Source organism: Diadema antillarum, unplaced genomic scaffold (assembly GCF_040938485.1).
Source record: "Diadema antillarum isolate AM-2024a unplaced genomic scaffold, OU_Dant_1.0 seq00000068_RagTag, whole genome shotgun sequence".
NCBI lineage: Eukaryota > Metazoa > Echinodermata > Echinoidea > Diadematoida > Diadematidae > Diadema > Diadema antillarum.
In genome coordinates, this window is record NW_027271167.1 from 252,793 (window position 1) to 271,574 (window position 18,782).

The window sequence follows — 18,782 nt, forward strand, 5'->3', positions numbered from 1 at the left end:
CCCTCACTGTCTGGCTACGAGACAGTCATATGAACGATATCAGAAATATCTGCCGATCAGAGCGTCATACCTCGAAAGTAGCCAGTTTGGATGCATCACCGCTTGGTATCAGCCAGGATTTACTATTCTGGTCGAAAAAGGTAAATGGTTTGCAAACACCGGGAGTTCAAGGGGGTGTATAAGTCAGTCGGGAATGAGTGAATAATTGAATTTGGCTACGGGGATTAACGGCGGAATGGAGGTGACAACACCAATTACGGCACAAACGGGTCCGAGCTGGGTTGCATGACATCGCATTTGCAGATAATACGCTGGACTGGGCGCACCAGGGCTGAAAAATTAACCTAACTGAGGGCCGATGACGTGTACACCTGGACTGAAGCATGTGAAGAGGATAATTGTAGTTAATTCTTGATTTCACTTTCAGCGAGGTATTATTGAGAGGGGCTCTGCATTGCTCCGTGTCAAGACATTTTTGGCTGGTCGCAATGTTGCACTGTTTACTTTTTTTCAACATATTATGTGTTTGGCAACAAAGTTTCACTACACCCATATGAATGCCATCCTTACACCCCATGTTGCTTCAACACGCTCGCTTTTGTATGATTCACCAATCTAAATACTGCTCGGCCAACATTACAAGTAAAATGTCTGTAATACTACGGTAACAAACTTGAATGTTGCCAAACATCTTCTATCGACTGCTCTACAGAAAGAAAGGATTATGTCATTCAAACCATCTCATAAGATGTTATTTCAGTAAGTAACAAAACAAGACAAATAAGAAAGTTATATCTGACAAAAGTCTGAGAAAAGTTATGATATTGGTTGGAAATATATTGACCCTATATTCATAGGCAGGAAGAATAAACAAAGAGAAAGAACATTAATATGCTCAAAGGTTCGTTCTTCAATTTCAAAAGTCAGAAGTTGATGTAGGAAAGAAAAGAAGGCTAGAGTACATATTCAACCCTTTATCTGCCTAAGTAGTTCCTTACCATCAACTGTGGATCAGCTAAGTGGTTGACACAAGAAGTTTTCATAATGGATTTCTTTTTTTCCTATTCAAAGGCATTCACAGGGTTTGCAGTATAACTTAAGTATCTTTCTGCCCACAGCTTTGTCCAAAATATTTGGCAAAATTTGATGTGACACCGCAGGATCGTGACACATCTTTGCATCCAGAACCACGGCCTTGCGGGGGATTTTTTCCCCCCATCTTCTGCATGATAGAAAGAAAGAATGAGAGAGATGGAAAAAAAAAATGAAAGTGTGTGGGAGATGGGGATGGGGGTAAGGGCTTGTGGAAGTGACAAACAAACTTTCGAACAAGTCTGAGCAAATTTTAGCAGTGGCTCAGAAGAACCCGCATCCCGAAAATCTCCCCTTACACAGCCGTTGAGGGATTTGCCAAGGATTTTTTTTTTTTTCGGCAGTTTCAACCCTCCCCATGGCCCCAGCATGCAACCAGAAGGGGGCAGAGGCTTTAAGGAATCAGAATGTCACCAGGGACACGGGGAGATTCACGGGGAAGAATTTGGAAGGAGTCGTTGAACTTGTGGGGTTAGCCAATCAGAAAAGGAAGTCAAGACTTGATAAAAACACTCTGGAAAATAAAATGACAACAGCTTAAGGCATGTTCCCATTGATCTACACAATACAAAATGCAGCTGCACAATACACATTCGTTCCATTGAGATCTTGCACCATCATTTAATGTGACATTTTACATGAAAAAAAAAAAAAAACTCTTGTTGGAGGGTTCAAGCTGCTAGCAGAAATTACATGTCATCCCTTAATCGTTCTTAAAAAGATTGAAATTTGTTCTGAATTTGTATACCTTAAAATAGCATCAGCTTACTAGCCAATATCCAATTTGCACGAAGGCCTCTCAAGCTGTATTGAGGGAGGCCTTTCCTTCAAGAATACCAGTGCTACAATCTCTTCTTTTCACATCAGCAATTGTTCTTCGAGAAGGAAAAGGTGGAGCGGGGATTACACTTGTCAATTCTCGTCATATCATTCTCAGGCTCGAGGCATTAACATCGTCACTGCGCTGGCAGTGAGCGGCAAATTGTAGGGATATGTTGCGGCCCCGGCCAACGTCATTTCAATTTCTGCATACATCACGTATCATTGGCCCTTAATGCATGTGACACCGGGTAATATAGTCTTCGAGGAATACATACCACTTCCCCCCAACAGAGAAAATGTTTATACCACACACGCAGGGGGCGGCAGCAAATGGGGAACGGGGCGAATTTATCAAGAGTTCTTGTCCTTGACATTCTGGGAGGTGGGCGCATCACGTTTATATCGGCAAGTGGAAATTGACATTGCCCTGCATAATACCAGCCCCATAAAAGTACACGAGTTGATGCTATTTCTATATACCGAGTCAGTGTTCGCAGTTTTAGAGTTCACATCTTTTTTTTTTTTTGTCTTCTTGTCTTTGCCCCAAATAGCTTTCTTTCAATGTCCATGAATGTCTGTGGTTTGCTTGGAGAGAGAGAGAGCCATTTTGTTTTTGTCCTGCCAGGAATAGGCTTGCTCGTGAGCTGAACACGGCAACGTCGTAGACACATGCTCACTTCATTTCATACGCCATGTTTAAGGGAGAAGACTGAAGGTAACCACTGCCAAAGTGAGGATTCAGTGTCTATCCCCAGCTCAGAAATCTGAGAGTCATTCAAAAATCTAATTATATTGCTAAAGTACATTTCAACCTACCAAGTACCTCAACTGGGAGACATGCGAATATGTTCTTTTCTGGGGGGGGGGGGGGGGGGGGGGCAAGGGACAATACAAACACTATTTTTCGATGTTAACAAAATATAACGGAAAATGTTATCTTAACAATACTGAATATATATAACCAGTGAAAGTAACCAAACACAATACTGATTTGAGTACAATTTACACATAGACTTGAGAATCAGAATATACTATGGACAGACACTAATCTTTAATATATGTGGGCAATAGAAAATACTTTAAAACCAGTATAATTTGTGGCATAAATGCAAATGCCATTCATTGTATTGTGTACATAGAACTACCTCATGCATTTTATATTTGAGAATCTTGGCTTCTCACGAAATTCATGCATATGAAAATTTCTTGTTCTACAGCAGATCTTAAACTGCTTTTCAACAGTATCATAAATCCATGCATGATGAGAACAACGCAAAACCAGGCAAAGATAAAAAAAAAATATATGAGAGAATGACAGAAGGAAAGGGATGGAAAAAGAGAGAAAGAAAGACAGATGGACAGACAAGTAGATACAGAGGGCAGAAGAGAGAATGGAGGAGAGGGAGAGACGTTCTTGGAGAGAGGGAGTAGAAAATGGCTCATGATTGAAGTGCAGTGAACTATACCAGGTGGGTCAATGCCTTTAGCCTGTACTCTTTGACGTTAAACACAAGCACCCTGCTCAGCAGACCCTGTAGCTTGCCTGGCTGCAGCTCCTGGTGTTGTTGCATTAATCACTACATTACCTGCTTGTTAAAAGAGTGCACGAGAGGTATAATGCATGCAGTGCGATTCATGCCAATAGTGTGCTGCCTCGTGAAAAACTAGAGTCCATTCCTGCCCACTCATCAATTTACCTGAAGAGTCAGTGGGCAAAATAAAGCCCATCATAATATCTAATAGAGTAGCATGTCTTATTATTTGTGTATTTGCTTTATACATGAGAATGTTAAACATTTCCACTCATCATAACCATTGTAATGCAATTTTGTATCACTTGCTTGCGTGTTCTATCGTAGGGTAGATGGAGTTGCGTGAAAGTCATGCCCCACTGTTCTATGCTACATGTACGTATATAAAGGCCTACGCATCTTAACCCGTTGAGGACGAGTCCCAAGTATACTCGGGCAAGCATCTATGGGAAATGCATGTTGTAGCAAAATCAAACCATCCTCAATGGGTTAAAGATCAGGTAGTACAAACTGGCCGAGGCAAATACAATGTAGCAAACAGAATCAAATTACTCTGCATTCATGCACGTAAATATTCTCCCCCATGGCACGAGACCGACACACTCTTTCTCTGAACTATCATGATGGGAGGACAGATTGACTAAATGTGGAATTCTTATGCCATACAAGACTATTGTGTCACTCTTTAAAAAGAGAACAAATATATCATATCATACCATTCCCCTTCACATATACCTTCCGCCTTCCTTGAGAATATTGATATCCATGTAGTCTTTTTACCAACAATTTGGCTTAAACAAAAGCATTAACCCGTTGAGGACGAGTCCCGAGTATACTCTTGCAGGTGTCTATGGGAAATGCGTGTTGTAGCAAAATCAATCCGTCTTCAATGAGTTAAAAAAACCTGTCATGTGTGGCATATTTGCAGCAGTTCACAGAATAAAGGGATTGCTGATGCACCATCACAATTGAACTAAAAACATGTTACTTTAAAAAAACAAACAAACATATGTCAGCCTCATCGGCAATGCATGAGTATATCAATTATTAACCAGTCTTGCTGAAATCAGTTTATATACAGTGCCAGGTAACAGGTGTGTAGAACCTGACTGATATGATAAAACTCGGCCAAAACAGCGACCTCGTAGCTTATCATAAAGATCTCAATTGCTCTTTATATACCTACTTTTCAAGTATCCATTATTTATTTCAATAATTCTCATATCACTTGGACTCAATGAAAATCAGTACTGTTGTTTAAATCTGGTGTGACTTATTCTGTTCTCCGTTTACCCCATTATCGTAAGATTTTGTATTCTTTTTATTGTTTCGTTTTTGCTTATTTTCTTTTTGTGGGGAGGGGGTTCATGAAAAATATAAAAAATACTGATGAATTTGATACAACAAACATTATCTGCAATCACCCATGAATTTGAGTGTTTGAGGATACCATACCATGAGAAAGCTCCTGTTCACACTTCAGCATGAATCACTCAACAGTGCTAAATGATCCTCAGTATTCTAGAAAATGAGGTCACATGGGCAAAGGCTGTAGAGCTCAATATAAAAGCAAACAATCATTTCAAAATCAACAGAGAATATTTCCATTTCCATGTGATGCATCATCATTGGCAAGAATCCATCCAATATTTACGGCAGAAATCTACCCCCATGTTCCATTCCCGAGAGATATCATTAACGAAATAATTTCGAGATGATTACTTTCTTATGAGACACAACGATGACTCCTCGCCATGCATAGAAAAAAAAATAGAATATAAGAATAAAACTTTCTTTCCTTGTAGTTCTCAAATGCCAAGGACAATCGAGAATCAATATGCACATGGATTCCACATCAGACAGTGATGCGCTGTGATGCCTAATGGTGGAAAATTGGATATTGAGGTCCTTAAAATGTATTCACAGACTTAATTTCCTCGGTAGTCTGGCCCAGCCAGTCACATATTGCTCCGAGAACTCCCACGAGCAATGCCAAGCAATATTTCATTTTTCATATTTTTTTTGTCAAACAGCACAGTAACGCTGATGCCAAAGCTATGATGTGAACAAGCATCTGAGCAATGTTGAAGACTATTGCTCAATGTGCAGAGCATGTTGTTGAAATATGAACAAACTGCCTGCTATGACTGATACGCGTTCCTGACTAGTCGCATGGTGTTTGATACGCAACTGGGCTTTTTTCAAGTCCTAAAAGGATTTCAGCTCCCAAACAAAGTCAAGGATGCAGACAGATTGAACGACAACCCGACAGACCATGAACCCCACTGGCTGCAGCTCCAATAGAAGGTGATGACAACTCCTCCAACACTAGAGAGTTGTTGGAAACGTCAGCGACAAAATAATCATTATTGTGAAAAGAATGCATCGATCAGTGTGCCTGGCTAAGGCCTCAACTTATATTCAAGTTTCTGCAAAACCTCCGACAGTCTAAATAGAAGAGAAAAGAAAGGATGAATTCTCCTCCCCTTTGAAATTAAAGCAGTTGCACCAAGTGTAACCCCTTCTGCATCTATGAGTCAAATGTGCACAAATTTGACACACAGAACTATGGACAGGTAATATGACGTGACACGCAGAGGGTTAATAGTTCCACATGATGTCTCGTCCTATCCCATCCAAGCTTTAAGAAGGCAATAAGATACCAACAGCACTAATCAAAAGATCAGATTACCTTCCATGTTCAGAGTATAATCAGCCTGTGTATTCTATTCAGTTAGATGGTGGCTGATTCATGACCTGCATTTGCAAATATCATATTCAAGATTCTGTCTGGATTGTAAATCAAGGTATACAATCATCATATCCTATCACAATCCTTACTTATTTATATGTATCAGCTATTAAGAGAGAAGAATGTTCCTAAATTGACATAAATCTTAAATCTTATAAAAAGAAACAAAAACACAATTTCTGTAATGCTCTAAATGTTTAATCATGGTAGTGATATGCTTTTAATCCCACATGCGCATAACTGTGTAATGGACTTCATCAAAATGTCATATGAGGAAGTATATGACTCATAGTTATTCCATTAAAGGAAAAAAAAACACCAAAAATGAGAGGAACATAGCCTGGCACACAAAGTTTTTTGTTTGTTTTTTAAAAACTCATGCCAGCCAACCACTGCAGACAAAACAAATATATTGATGCAAACACACACACCCACACACACAAATATTTGCGTTAATAGAAAAATGGAGGTATGGAAACTTTAAGACATGCCAGCAAAAATATCAGAATATTGTCACATTTTAAGGCTGGAGTAAAAAACACAACAGATCACAGTCTTCTCTTCTTCAAAGTCATATTTTCTTTTAAAGAATCATCTTTTCAGAATCAGAAAAATCCAAACAAACATAAAATATGGTTAAAGACATGACTACTTGGCAGATCAGGAGACTTTTAACTGTAGAACCTGTCTTCTTTACAAATTCCTGACGAGGGAATATTCATGCACAATTATTCTCATTGCCAAGTTTTTCTATAGGATCCTTTCTACATCGCACTTCCCCCGCATGCCATGTATCGTGAGATCCTGAATTCCTAGACTACTCACCTGAGGGGGCAAAGCCCTTATGCTCATTCCACGAAAACAAACTCAAGGACACACCGCTGTCTCAGAGAGTGAGAGAGGCAGGGGAAAAAAAAGACCTGAATCATTATCAAATCCCCATAAATAAAACATCTCCCACACAAGTTCCTCATGTTTGGACGGCAGTTTACCTTATGCGCCTGCACTGTGACACTCGCCTTTGTTTTCGGGAATACATTTACGCCCCTCTTCCAAAAGTGCATTGTGTATTCTTGTTTTACATGTCTCTCGTCTAACGTCCTTTGCCGCTCCAATTACTATGCTAGCTCCTAGCCCAGCACGCCCGGCCCCGTAGGGAATTTCGGCTTCCTACTAGTTTTTTTGATGCTGCGATGACCAGACCATCAATTAGTGCCCAGAGAGGCTTAATGAGCCCTCTAAGGTGGGAAGTCATTAATGGTATAGATGTTATATATATATATACACACAAATAAATGTTTAACACTGTTTTACCATGGTAACCCTAACATCCCTGTGCACTCATAAGTGGACAGCTCGTGCACTATTTCAAAGTCAAGCACTCACAAAATTCAATCATATAACAATGTGGGTTTTTTTTCTATATCTTTTTGCAAGATTATTGCCCCTTCCCACTGAACTTTCCATTGTTGTTTCAATATCTTCTAATTAGCTGTGGTTACACTATGCCGAACTAAGTGCAGTTTCACTCCGCAGTATTTCACTTCATGTAGTGTGGGCAGCACGACTTCAAAAAGTAACCAGAAGAATTTTCCCACGAAACTTCCACGCAGACCTTCCTGCGAAACTTCCACCAAGCACTCGGGAAGTTTCTCACTTCTCACAAAACTATGAAATACGGCCGTAATCTGGCAGAACTGCGTATCTCCTTTAACACATTACGCCAGAAATCGGGTTTAAAGATTCAATGTTACACCTTTCTAAACTGAGATACGATGAGTTGCATTTTTCCTCTTTTCTCGGTCATAATTGGTCTAAAGAATTTATTTCCAGCAAAAAAATGACAATTTGACCTTTTTAAGTAGTAAAAATTACCAATTTTAAAAACTTACGCAGTTCTGCCAGATTAATCGTCGCCAAATTTTTGCGATCGTAATCTGGCATAACTGCGTATCTCTGGTCACGTGCCCGGGTTGATCAGCCAGAACTGCGTAAGTTTTTGGCCATGCGGGGGGTTTTTCAGGCAGAACTGCGTATCTCTAGGAGATACGCAGTTCTGCCTGATAAGCACGTGTTTCATCAGGCAGAACTACGTATCTCTTTTTGTCGTCAACCACGTGCTTATCAGCCAGAACTGCGTATCTCCTAGAGATACGCAGTTCTGGCTGATAAACACGTGGTTTATCAACCAGAACTACGTATCTCGGTCTATTTTCTGCGGGTTGTCTATCGTATTTTACCATCCACCCTCTTACTATTCAGCGGATGCAGTGTCAAAACAATGAATATTTTAGATCGAGTACAATTTTTTTGAAATATTTGTATTGTATAAAGTCATCATTCGTGATTCACATTTAATTTCATTTTATCCATTCATTTGTATATGGAAAATAACTTGCTTTCCCCAAATGTTGTCAGTCTGTGTTCATGTTTCAGTATTATTTAGCGGCACAAGAAGTACTGCTACATCAAAAGCCTGGCTGCTGCTTGGGTTATTGTCGATCTCATGAAGCATTACATTTGGACTAAGAATAATATTAGACTAGGTTCTAGATGTTAAGCTATATTGTTCATCAAGACTACAGGTACTACACTGTAGACCGTCTAGACCGTAGTCTATTCAGGCCTAACGATACACTAGACATCTAGAGACTAGTACTAGTAGAGCGGTACGTAGGAATCTGCATACGATAGGCCTACTGATCTCATCATTATCCTAGTATTCCTACTCTATGCCCAAAGTAAGAGTAAGCCTAGACCCTTTTGGCTGAAGGCCTAAACTCTATTTAAACTAAAGAATACGAGGAGCTAGGTCTGACTAAAAGTTTATTCACAGCTTTATTAGAAAATAAAAAAATAGACCCTAGTTCTCGTTTGTGTCGACTCCTAGTCCTACTGTAGGCCTTATTGTCACTAACTACTTACAGTACTAACGTTAGGGTAGTAGTGTTCTAACCGTTACTATCTATTTCTACGCAGGCCTATTAAAAACGTACGAGAACTCTCGAACTCTGTCTACTCGATTGTCTAGGTCTATGTAACATCCAGACGTCTATTTTGGGGCGTCATTATAACAGACTAGTAGATCAATGAAAATTAGTTTCTAGATTTTCTAGTCTAGACTCTAGATCTAACGCTAGACTCTATATCCAGGTAGGGGCTAAATCTAGCGTTACAGCTAGACTGTTTATTGGGGATCTAGGCCTAGAAGGTACTAATGTTGTAGATCTAAGAACAACATAAAGCCTAACATGCCTATCTATAATGACTAACGGTAAGTCTATAAAGTCTATAGCCTATAATGTCTAGTAGTAGGCCCCTAGTACTAGTAGTAATGTATAGAACACAGATCTAAATCTTAGTTTCAGATCTATTTCTAGGGCTAAATGTTTATAATTTAGCGTTTAACCTGTAGATTCTAGATTCTTCATATTACAGACTTCAAGAATGTCTGGCCGAATCAAATCTAGAAAAATAGAAAACTGAGTAAAGACAGAATAACCGGCGATTCAGCCTAAGTTAAGTAACGGTAGGCCCCAGTAGTCTACTAGTAGTAGGCCCCTACTGCACAATTTACTGGGAGTACCGGTACGGTACCGGTATTAAAAAGTAAACTGTAAAAGTGTTAGTATTGGTCAATTTCTGACGTCTGTAGGATTGGATCGAAAATGCCATCGTTATAGACGGTATCCTAGATATTCATTAAACTTCTCGAGATCAATCCCATAGATCCAAGCCCACTAACCGCTTATTACAATGAAAAATAAAATAAGAAGCTATGGTCAATGGATTACAGATATTGTTGTTCGCGTGACCTACGCTACCGCACAGTACATTGATTTCACGTACACTATTACAATGGACAAGTGCTGCAGCAGTACCAAGTAGGCCTAAAGTTGACTGGAGCGTGATGTCAGACAAGATGCAAACTATAACGTTTGTTAGATCTAGAAATGCTCTAGGCTTAAAAAACACTAGATTGTAGCAAAACTTAATAGTAAGGCATACCGCATATTGACCTGTTTTGAAGCCTGCCAGTCTATGAAGGGAAAGAAAGTGGCAATTTCCCCCAAGAGTAACGAGGTTTATTGCTTTAGCGTGACTGTCGTCGTGTACAATACACGTAGCCGCGCACGACGTGTCTAGCTATCTAGGCACTGCTAACCTGAACGCGCAGCGCGTTCGTCACTACCAAGGTCGCGCACGCGCGTGTTAAGATATACCATGTCCGTGCGGGATGCAGGAACACCTTGGTCCAAGCGTTGTCGTAAGTCGACTTACGCAGTTCTGCCTGATTAACATCGGAAAATTCATTTCGAATCTCGACTTACGCAGTTCTGCCAGATTAATCGCCCTCTCTCCTCAGAAATTTTGCCAAAATCACTTTCTAAAAATAACTTTCTGTACCGATTCACAACTTATTTTTTGGCCCACTTGAAAGAGCATGAGAAAAAACACACAAAACACTCAAAACCTGAAAATCGACCAAAATCGACTTAGGGAGTTCTGCCAGATTACGGCCGAATAGTTTAGTGTAATTTAACCACACACAGCTGAAATTTCAAGAAATCTGCCGTGTTACTAGATCCATTTGAATGCTGTTTACGCACTTTGCTGCATGTTTGCATTTTTTATATTCCAGGTGGGCACTTTTTTTTTTCCGTGTGGAGCCTGCATGTTGCTGACCAAAACTATAGGTGGTTTCTGTAGTTTCGGATCACTCAAACTACATATGTTGTTGGTAGTGCGACCATGCGCTCAAACTTCTTGAAGTTATCAGGAAGTAAACTACACATGCATGTAGTTTCACATAGTGTGACCACAGCTAATAAAGTATATTTACCAATGTACTAACCTGTCATGACTCTTACTTTTTTCTTAATGACTTAAGTCTGTATATATCTCATCTGATCACATTAACAATGACAATATGACATTAACAATGACAATATGGCATAAACACACGTCAAATGCTACATCCAAACACTGCAATGTGATTTTAGACATCAAGAGCAGCGTGTATAAATACTCGTATTGATACACAGTACATCAAGAAGGCATATAAATATTCCAATGTGCCTGAAGACATCTTTAATTGCGAAACTTGTATCAGAACAAAATCCAATGTTGGAAGATAAACATAGGTATTGAACACTGACAGAAAAAAAAAAGTATAACCTCACAAAACTAGCATTTCTGACCACTTCCTATGAATCTCCCAATAATCTATAAATGGTGCGTTAGATTGTTTTTCTCTTTCTCTCAAACATGAGGGTCTGCTAAATATAAAACACAGGCCTCCTGTTTGTGACCTACATGTAATACAAGAATATGCCATTTAAAAGTAGTTATTTTCATGAGGTATGGTGGGTGTATCGGCCAGGAAACAATCTTGAGGATAGTACGGGGGTTGACGCTATGTGTGTATCTCTAATATGCTGATGCGTTTGGTTGTCTGTTCCCATCCTAGACTCTTTTTTTTTGTTCTTTTCATATTGTTGTGCTCGGTATCTGGCATTTACATGGCAACACAATAACAGAGACACAAACAAAACATGACACATAAATTGAGGCAAGAAAAAAATTGCAAACAACATAAAATCCCGACCTTCAGGGTAACAATAGCTTAAATCTTATGTATATATGGCTCTGTAACATTCCAGCAATCCATTGTATCTTATTATCTCTTGGTTATTGGCAATGTTCACATGCTTACCATACCACTGGAGAAAGACGAAATGGCAAATTAACCCATTCCATACTGAATTCTGAAATCCCCATAGACTTAATAATACACAGGCCACCAGGTTCCCATACGGAATGGGTTAATTCCAAGCTCATCATCACTGATATAAGTGTCAAATTTTCCACAAGCGCCACTGTCTGCTCGAAACTGCTTACTCAGGGTGCATTTATCTACAAAATTTCGGTGGCAGAATCATGATCCTAAATTGCATTTGAGGCATTTTGGGGCAATAGATAAATGCAACCGTGTTTTCAAATGCATTCTAGAAATGCTGATTTGAAACGCCATTCAGAGGGTGATTCGAAGCGTGTTTTAGACCACGATCACCTTTCTGCGCATAGACGAATGCAATGCCAATTGTAAACGCTACCGAGGCCATAACTTCCATTACAGTGTGCATGCCGTCGGTTACAAACAAGCAAGCATTTCAGCTGACCTCTACTTTCCGCGTCGAAAAGCACAAAGCAGCTCTATAATTTGACAACACTTGAATCGTCATTATAACGTTTAGATATAAATGTTTCAAACCACATTTGTACATGCCTTTCAAAACGCAATTCTTCCCTCTCTAGTTAGATTATATTTCAATGTAGGCCTATTTCAAAATCATTTTGACAGCACAATTATTTCTTATAACCTCATTTCTACCCCACATGAGTGACACTTATAGCATAAATTTAGAACCATGCACTTCAGATTTTTCATTTAAATGGGAAACATTGTCAAGCAGTGTTTCTAAAGGTAGCCTAAACTTTGTGGCAACCAGGGTAGTCAATAATAAAATGATAAAATCCATAAAGATTTACTGCATGACTCCCCATGGATTTACTCCTCGGCCCACTTTTTTCATGGTTTTGTTTGGTTGGCATAACGGTAGTGTGTGTTTCTTAGCTGAAGAAGAGCAAGATACAGTATAAAGCAACTATGAGAAAAAAATGTCATAAATCCCCAAACCTTTTTCTTAAAAGAACTGACATCTTGAGTATTGTGCATCATGACAGGTGAAACAAAATGGATCACATCTGTCTTTTCAAGATCTATAAAATGAGAAGCAAGTCAATAATACACAATCTGCATTGTTTTTACCAGTGAAACTGCCATGCATAGCTGCCATTCTGTCTACTCACAGGTTAAGTTAGAAATGACAATTGCTATTAAACCCTAGAGGGGGTACCTCAATAACCAGCAAATATTTGCAAACATTGTGAATTTTAGCAAATATAAGGTTCCATCAAGGTTTGCAAACAGTTGCAATCAAATTTGGAAACAATCTTTATTGTCATATTTTTTTTAGCATGTTCAAAATTTCTTTGCAACAAGAAAAAGTGTTTATGAAAATAACTGTTGGCAAATTTGATTGAATCTGTTACAAACCTTCCCAAAACTTGAAATTTGGTTTGTTTGCAAGCATTCAACCCTCAGTATTAAAGGTACCCCTTTAAATGACCAAAAACAAATTGAAAGAGAGTGATAGAGAGAGAGAGAGAGAGGGAGAGGAGGAAATAAAAGAGAATGACACCAGCAAACAGCCCTGTAACTATAGACTGACTATTGATAGTCATAATAGTAAAATATTCAAATTCTTCAAAGTTATGCAAACTTTGAAAACAAAAACTGCCACAAAGCTTGCCCTATCTAGCAACAACTGAGTGAATTCCTGCCTGAGGGACTTATGAAGACCATTTCTGTAATGTGTATTACATTTTATGGATGTTTCTTTTCCATAATAGCCTGGTAAAGCATTTCACTCACCTGTTCCCTCCCATGAAGTCCCAAAGGCCGGAATTCACTTAGTTGTTGCTAAGTTGGGGAAGGCTCCGGGCAAGGTTCATGGTTGTTATAAGGATAACTTTTGTGAACAAGACATGCATAAAATCTGAATACATTACAGAACTGGGGGGTGTTTCATAGGTTACAGCTCGTTATTCCGAAGGTTCCATATTCCGAAGACTTTTTATTCCTAAGATTCGTTATTCCGAAGGTTCGTTGTTCCGAATTTCATTTTCGGATGGACCATTTTCGGAATAACGCCACAAATTTTCGGATTAACGAACCCTTTTTCAGTTCGGATTAACGAACCTGTAGGTATAGGGAATTTGCGTGTTTCGGATTAACGACCCTTCGGAATAACGAACCTTCGGAATAGCAAACCTTCGGAATAACGAACAGCACCCCTTTCATAAAGCTGTTCTTAAAGTTATGAACGACTTAAGAACGACTGGTGATCAGTTCATCTGATGTGCTATACTTGTCAGAAATTCAATAATTCAGCACAAGAACTGATCACCAGTTGTTCTTAAGTTGTTCGTAACTTTAAGAACAGCTTTGTGAAACACCCCCTGGTCTACTGGAGGGAGTAGATGACTGAAATGCTGTACCATGGTACTACTCTGTGGGGAAAAAAAAAGACATCCATGAATTGTAATACATATTACAGAAATAGCCTACTGCACGGTATAAGTGAATGAGATGCTCCAGTACTAGGCTTTAGGAAAACAGGCATATATGAATATGGTAATACATTTTTAGAAACTATCTATTCCCAGGGATAAATTTTTCTTGTTTGCTCAGACTGTGGCTGCTTATGTGGAAACCCTACCACTCCCAGCATGCACATCTGTATGGCGTCGCGCTCGAAGTGTCTTCACGCCGTCCTTGGCATTCTGCACTTACAAGAGGAAGAGAGAGGGAGACCTCACACATTACACCTGTTTCTGTGCTTCAGAGGCATTGGAGTCACTGACGTACTACATAGGACAGCTGCGACGCACAAACCCCACCTGGGTCAAACACATCATCATTAAAGATAATTTTCTTTCTTTTTGGGTCCAATTATCGTGAGCTGGAAGTGGTGGTGATTACAGTGTAATCGGTGGCATAAACTTGAAATGCTTGCAGCTGATTGGCTGTCACCCCTGCCATTGCCGTAGCTACAGGAATTTGTAAATAGTTTGCAAGTGGTTTGATGAAATTCAGCAACATTTGGCATTACTCACAAAAAAAAACCTATGCGATGCCCCCCTGTGGTCACTCTGGACATCATTACTGAGGCCATATCACTGTTGTCGGGTCAATCTCATTTCTATTTGTGTATTTGTGCTAATAAGTGAGATTTGCTCAGATTTTCAGCTTTGGCTATATTCACTTATCTAACAGGTGATGACTCGAGATACATCAACACCTGTTTTGTCCAACAGCTACAATAAATAAAGCGAATGCTCCTGCTCAGAGCATGTATGGTACATAAAATGATTGTTGGACTCAGATTAGGTGGATGAAATGAGCAAATCTCTTGACAATGAATACATGTAACACAGACTTCATGTCCCGGCTAAGACATGGAACAAATGAGAAAGGCATTATGTGGATACAAATAAAGTACGAGTTCCTGAATTACGTCAAAGAGATCTTCCTGCTGTAAGCGATGAAACAAACGGCCTGATTTTGCAGAGACTTTGGGCAGTCACCAGAGATTGCGTGCAAGCGAAGGGTGGGTATGCCATAGAGGGAGCCCTATAAAGCCGGCTAATGAGTGATCCCCTTAATTACATTGCTACTGCTGCGTGGGTGCAGCCAAGTAGTGACAGATTTGACCTACTTGAGGCTACCATAGTAGACTTCTTCATCTCGGTCGCGAGCTGGCTGTGGTTCACCAGCAAGGAACTGTATCCCGCTTTAGTCCAATGGGCACACACCATTTCCCAATAGCCTCTTTCAAGGAAATTTCCACAATTTAAATCTACAATGTAACAATGAGTGTTTGTATTACATAATAACCATGCCAATAGATCCATTGCACTAAAATATCAATTGTGCAAAAATCCTGGATGCATATGATCAAATTATCCATACTCAAAAAAAAAAAATCCCATAAAACCTATATACCATAATGAATTTTAAGATTTCTACATAGATTTTTAAAAACAGTAAGCTCTAAGCTTGAAAATGATATACAACTTTTAAAATTGAACCATCCTTACCCATTCAAAAAATGATTGGAATAAGAGAAAATTTAGAGGAAGTGCAGTTTCATAGATATGGGAGAAAAGAAGATTTAAAGATCGGGTTACTCAGGTGTACTGTGCAGAAGTATCAATGAAAACATATTTTATTTCTCAGTAAAAGCAGCTCCTGTCCAAAATATCATAAAAACAGCTAATATCTCAATTCTGGTTTTGTTTTAAGTCATTAAATTTTGACAGTGGGTGAAGAAAAGATTACTCGGGTATGATGAACTCAAAAATTTGAGTTGGTCAACCCAAATGACATATTTTGCTTCATCATAGAGAATTGTAATCTGCAATTGTTTGTGAGTTTTGAACGGGGTGGTCAAATATAACCTGTATGCATTAATGAACATTTGATATCCTGTTCCATCAGCACAAGAAACTCGAGTGAAGTTTAACAAAGAAACTGAAAAGGAAAGGCGCCCGACTGCACCTGACTCTTCATACTAATATAGATGGGTAATTGACGTCTCCTACAGTTCCTAGGTTGCCATCGGAAAGGTCACAGATGACGAATGTAAACATTTTTTTTTTTTGCTCCTGCCCTCCATCTTTTTTGCTGGGACGCCAAATCTGTTGGGATACGCTTCCCACAGTAGCACAAGTCGCAGAGCGTCCGTAAGCACGCGGGTAATCAACACCCACGCCGCATCTCATGCAGCAGCATGCATGACCCGCTTTCCTTTGCAACCTGCCCCAATGCAATGACAGCCCCCCCCCCCCTCCCTCCACACGTCAATCACGTCACAATATTTGGCCATCGTCAACCATCCCCCCAAGAAAAGGGGTCACTAGAGGGTAACATGAGAGTAATGAGACAGAATGACAACCCTCTGAAACTGGAGAATGTTGGGATGAAATGAGTATCTCTACATCAGTATGAATGTTGCACCATACTGCCTTCTTGCATCGTCTCATCTGTATAACAGCCTATCTTAATGCAGTTCTTCCACTCAAACATGAATCCATCTTCACAGACCTTGGTACAAGCAGGTCTACTGTCGTTCCAAGAGCAGTTGAAGCGGTGGAGTCCAAGACTCGCACTCGACTCCAAACTCTCAAAACCACTTGTGTGCAAGTTACACCAAGGTTCACTGTCAAGAGATGCTCAAGGTAAAGAAGAAAAACTCATGACACAGAAGTTAAGGAACCGGTCCTATGGCTGTAAGGTCATAGAGTTTCAGTGCTAGTCTGGGAATGGCATTTTTATCAGGCACATACTGTAGATGCAGAAACATTCGAAGTACATTAATTTTCACGTAATTAGCACTACTCTTGGCCGGTGCAAATTCTATAACTTTCAAACATATCATTGCGATTTCCTGTGCACAGTTTTTTTTTTTAATGTAATGATGTAACTTGCCACAGTAGATCCTCATACTCTTGGATGTCCAGTACTACTGTACTTCAGATGAAATAACTTGCATAGTTATAGATACATTTTTGTGCATAATGTGAGTCTGTTTTATGAATAGCAATTGGGACCTTTTTCAAATTGTTGTTTACTGAGGTCCTACTGTACAAAAGATTTGTGTGACATGCAACTTGTGTCAAATATTTTGACCTTCTGTGTATTGAAATTTGAACCTGTACATTTTTTTTTTTTTTTTTTAATTTTTTACACTGAAATTTGTCAGAGGGAATACATACAGGCGTGTACATGTGTTTCCACTGTTGATAAAGTTCCATAAATTGTAATCTTTAAATAGGGCTGAGTGTTAAATTCACATCTTTATGAATAATCAGATATATGTAGGCTCTTTGATATAATCTGCTTTATTGGTTGACATTTTTTTTTTTCATTGATTAATGCTGAGCTACATCTTAGTTAAGCACTGGATATCTTGTAAGTCATTGCCTTTATTTCACCCTCTTTAGTCTTGTCCCTGTAACTGTGTGTTCAAGTCCAAGTCATTTTTTTTCTTCCCATTATTCAATCCCATATTCTGTTTTAAATACATTTTTTTTTCTTTTAACATCCGTTAGTGTGCTTTCTCCCCCCCCCCCCCCCCACAATTATCATTTCATTTTCGCATATTGTATGTATATATTGTACATAGTTTTCAGGCTGAATTTTCCAGTCTTGTGTATCTGGTGTGTTTTTTGTTTTGTTTTGTTTTGTATTTGTAAATAGGAGTTTCTGCAATTTACAAGCTTTGCTTCTCAGCAGGACTCCTATCTTTTCCACCTCATGTACTAGTATATGTTAACTCTTTTTAGCTATCTGTCATGTTTGTGTAATCATTGATTTCTTGTCTTCACCCAATACTGAGGTATTACAATTTCTGTACTTTGTTTTCTTGGTGGAATTGAACAAATAAATTGAATTGAATTGAATTGAATTTTATGTTCTGGTCATTCTTTATTTCTGTTTTTGAAATTCCTGTGACAATTCATCCTGTGAAGCATGTGTGAATAGAGGCAAATAACATCTAGTTTTGCATCATGATGCATAGAAAAACTTTGTAAACTACTGTGTATGAATGGTGACCAATCCTGCATTATGAACGCAAATCATTTTCCCCATGTCTCGAACTCCCTAGCATTAATATTGCAGCCGAGGCTCTTTGAGGCTGCTATGTAGCAGGCTCTGAAACCACCTCCTGTATGTGATTTCAGAACCTGACCCGACAGGACCTCCTTTTTTAAAATTCTGTCTGTTCATATTACTGAGCTGAAAGGCCGCTCGAGGCTGGTATACAGGAGGTGTCAGAACCCCCCCTTTTTGGCTCAGTATAAATGGGGTATGAGATGAGTTCTAGACCCCGTTCACAGTGCAGGGCCGGGTCGAGCCGCGGCCGAGCCCTGCCTCAATTGCGGTACTCGGCCCT

General features: G+C 39.3%; 1 protein-coding gene across 3 annotated transcripts in view; it reads right to left on the minus strand.

The window, feature by feature from the left end:
• Positions 1-18,782, minus strand: part of LOC139725916 (nuclear receptor subfamily 0 group B member 2-like) — a 188,139-nt gene that overhangs the window by 131,727 nt on the left and 37,630 nt on the right. Inside the window, exon 3 of one of the 3 annotated variants that reach the window (XM_071636995.1) lies at positions 840-1,222. The exons of the other annotated variants lie outside the window; for them this stretch is intronic. Within the exon in view, the coding sequence (XP_071493096.1) occupies positions 1,062-1,222 (161 nt within the window). The 3' untranslated portion in view covers positions 840-1,061. Of the gene's footprint in view, positions 1-839; positions 1,223-18,782 lie in introns of those variants that run through there. 3 annotated transcript variants of the gene reach the window in all.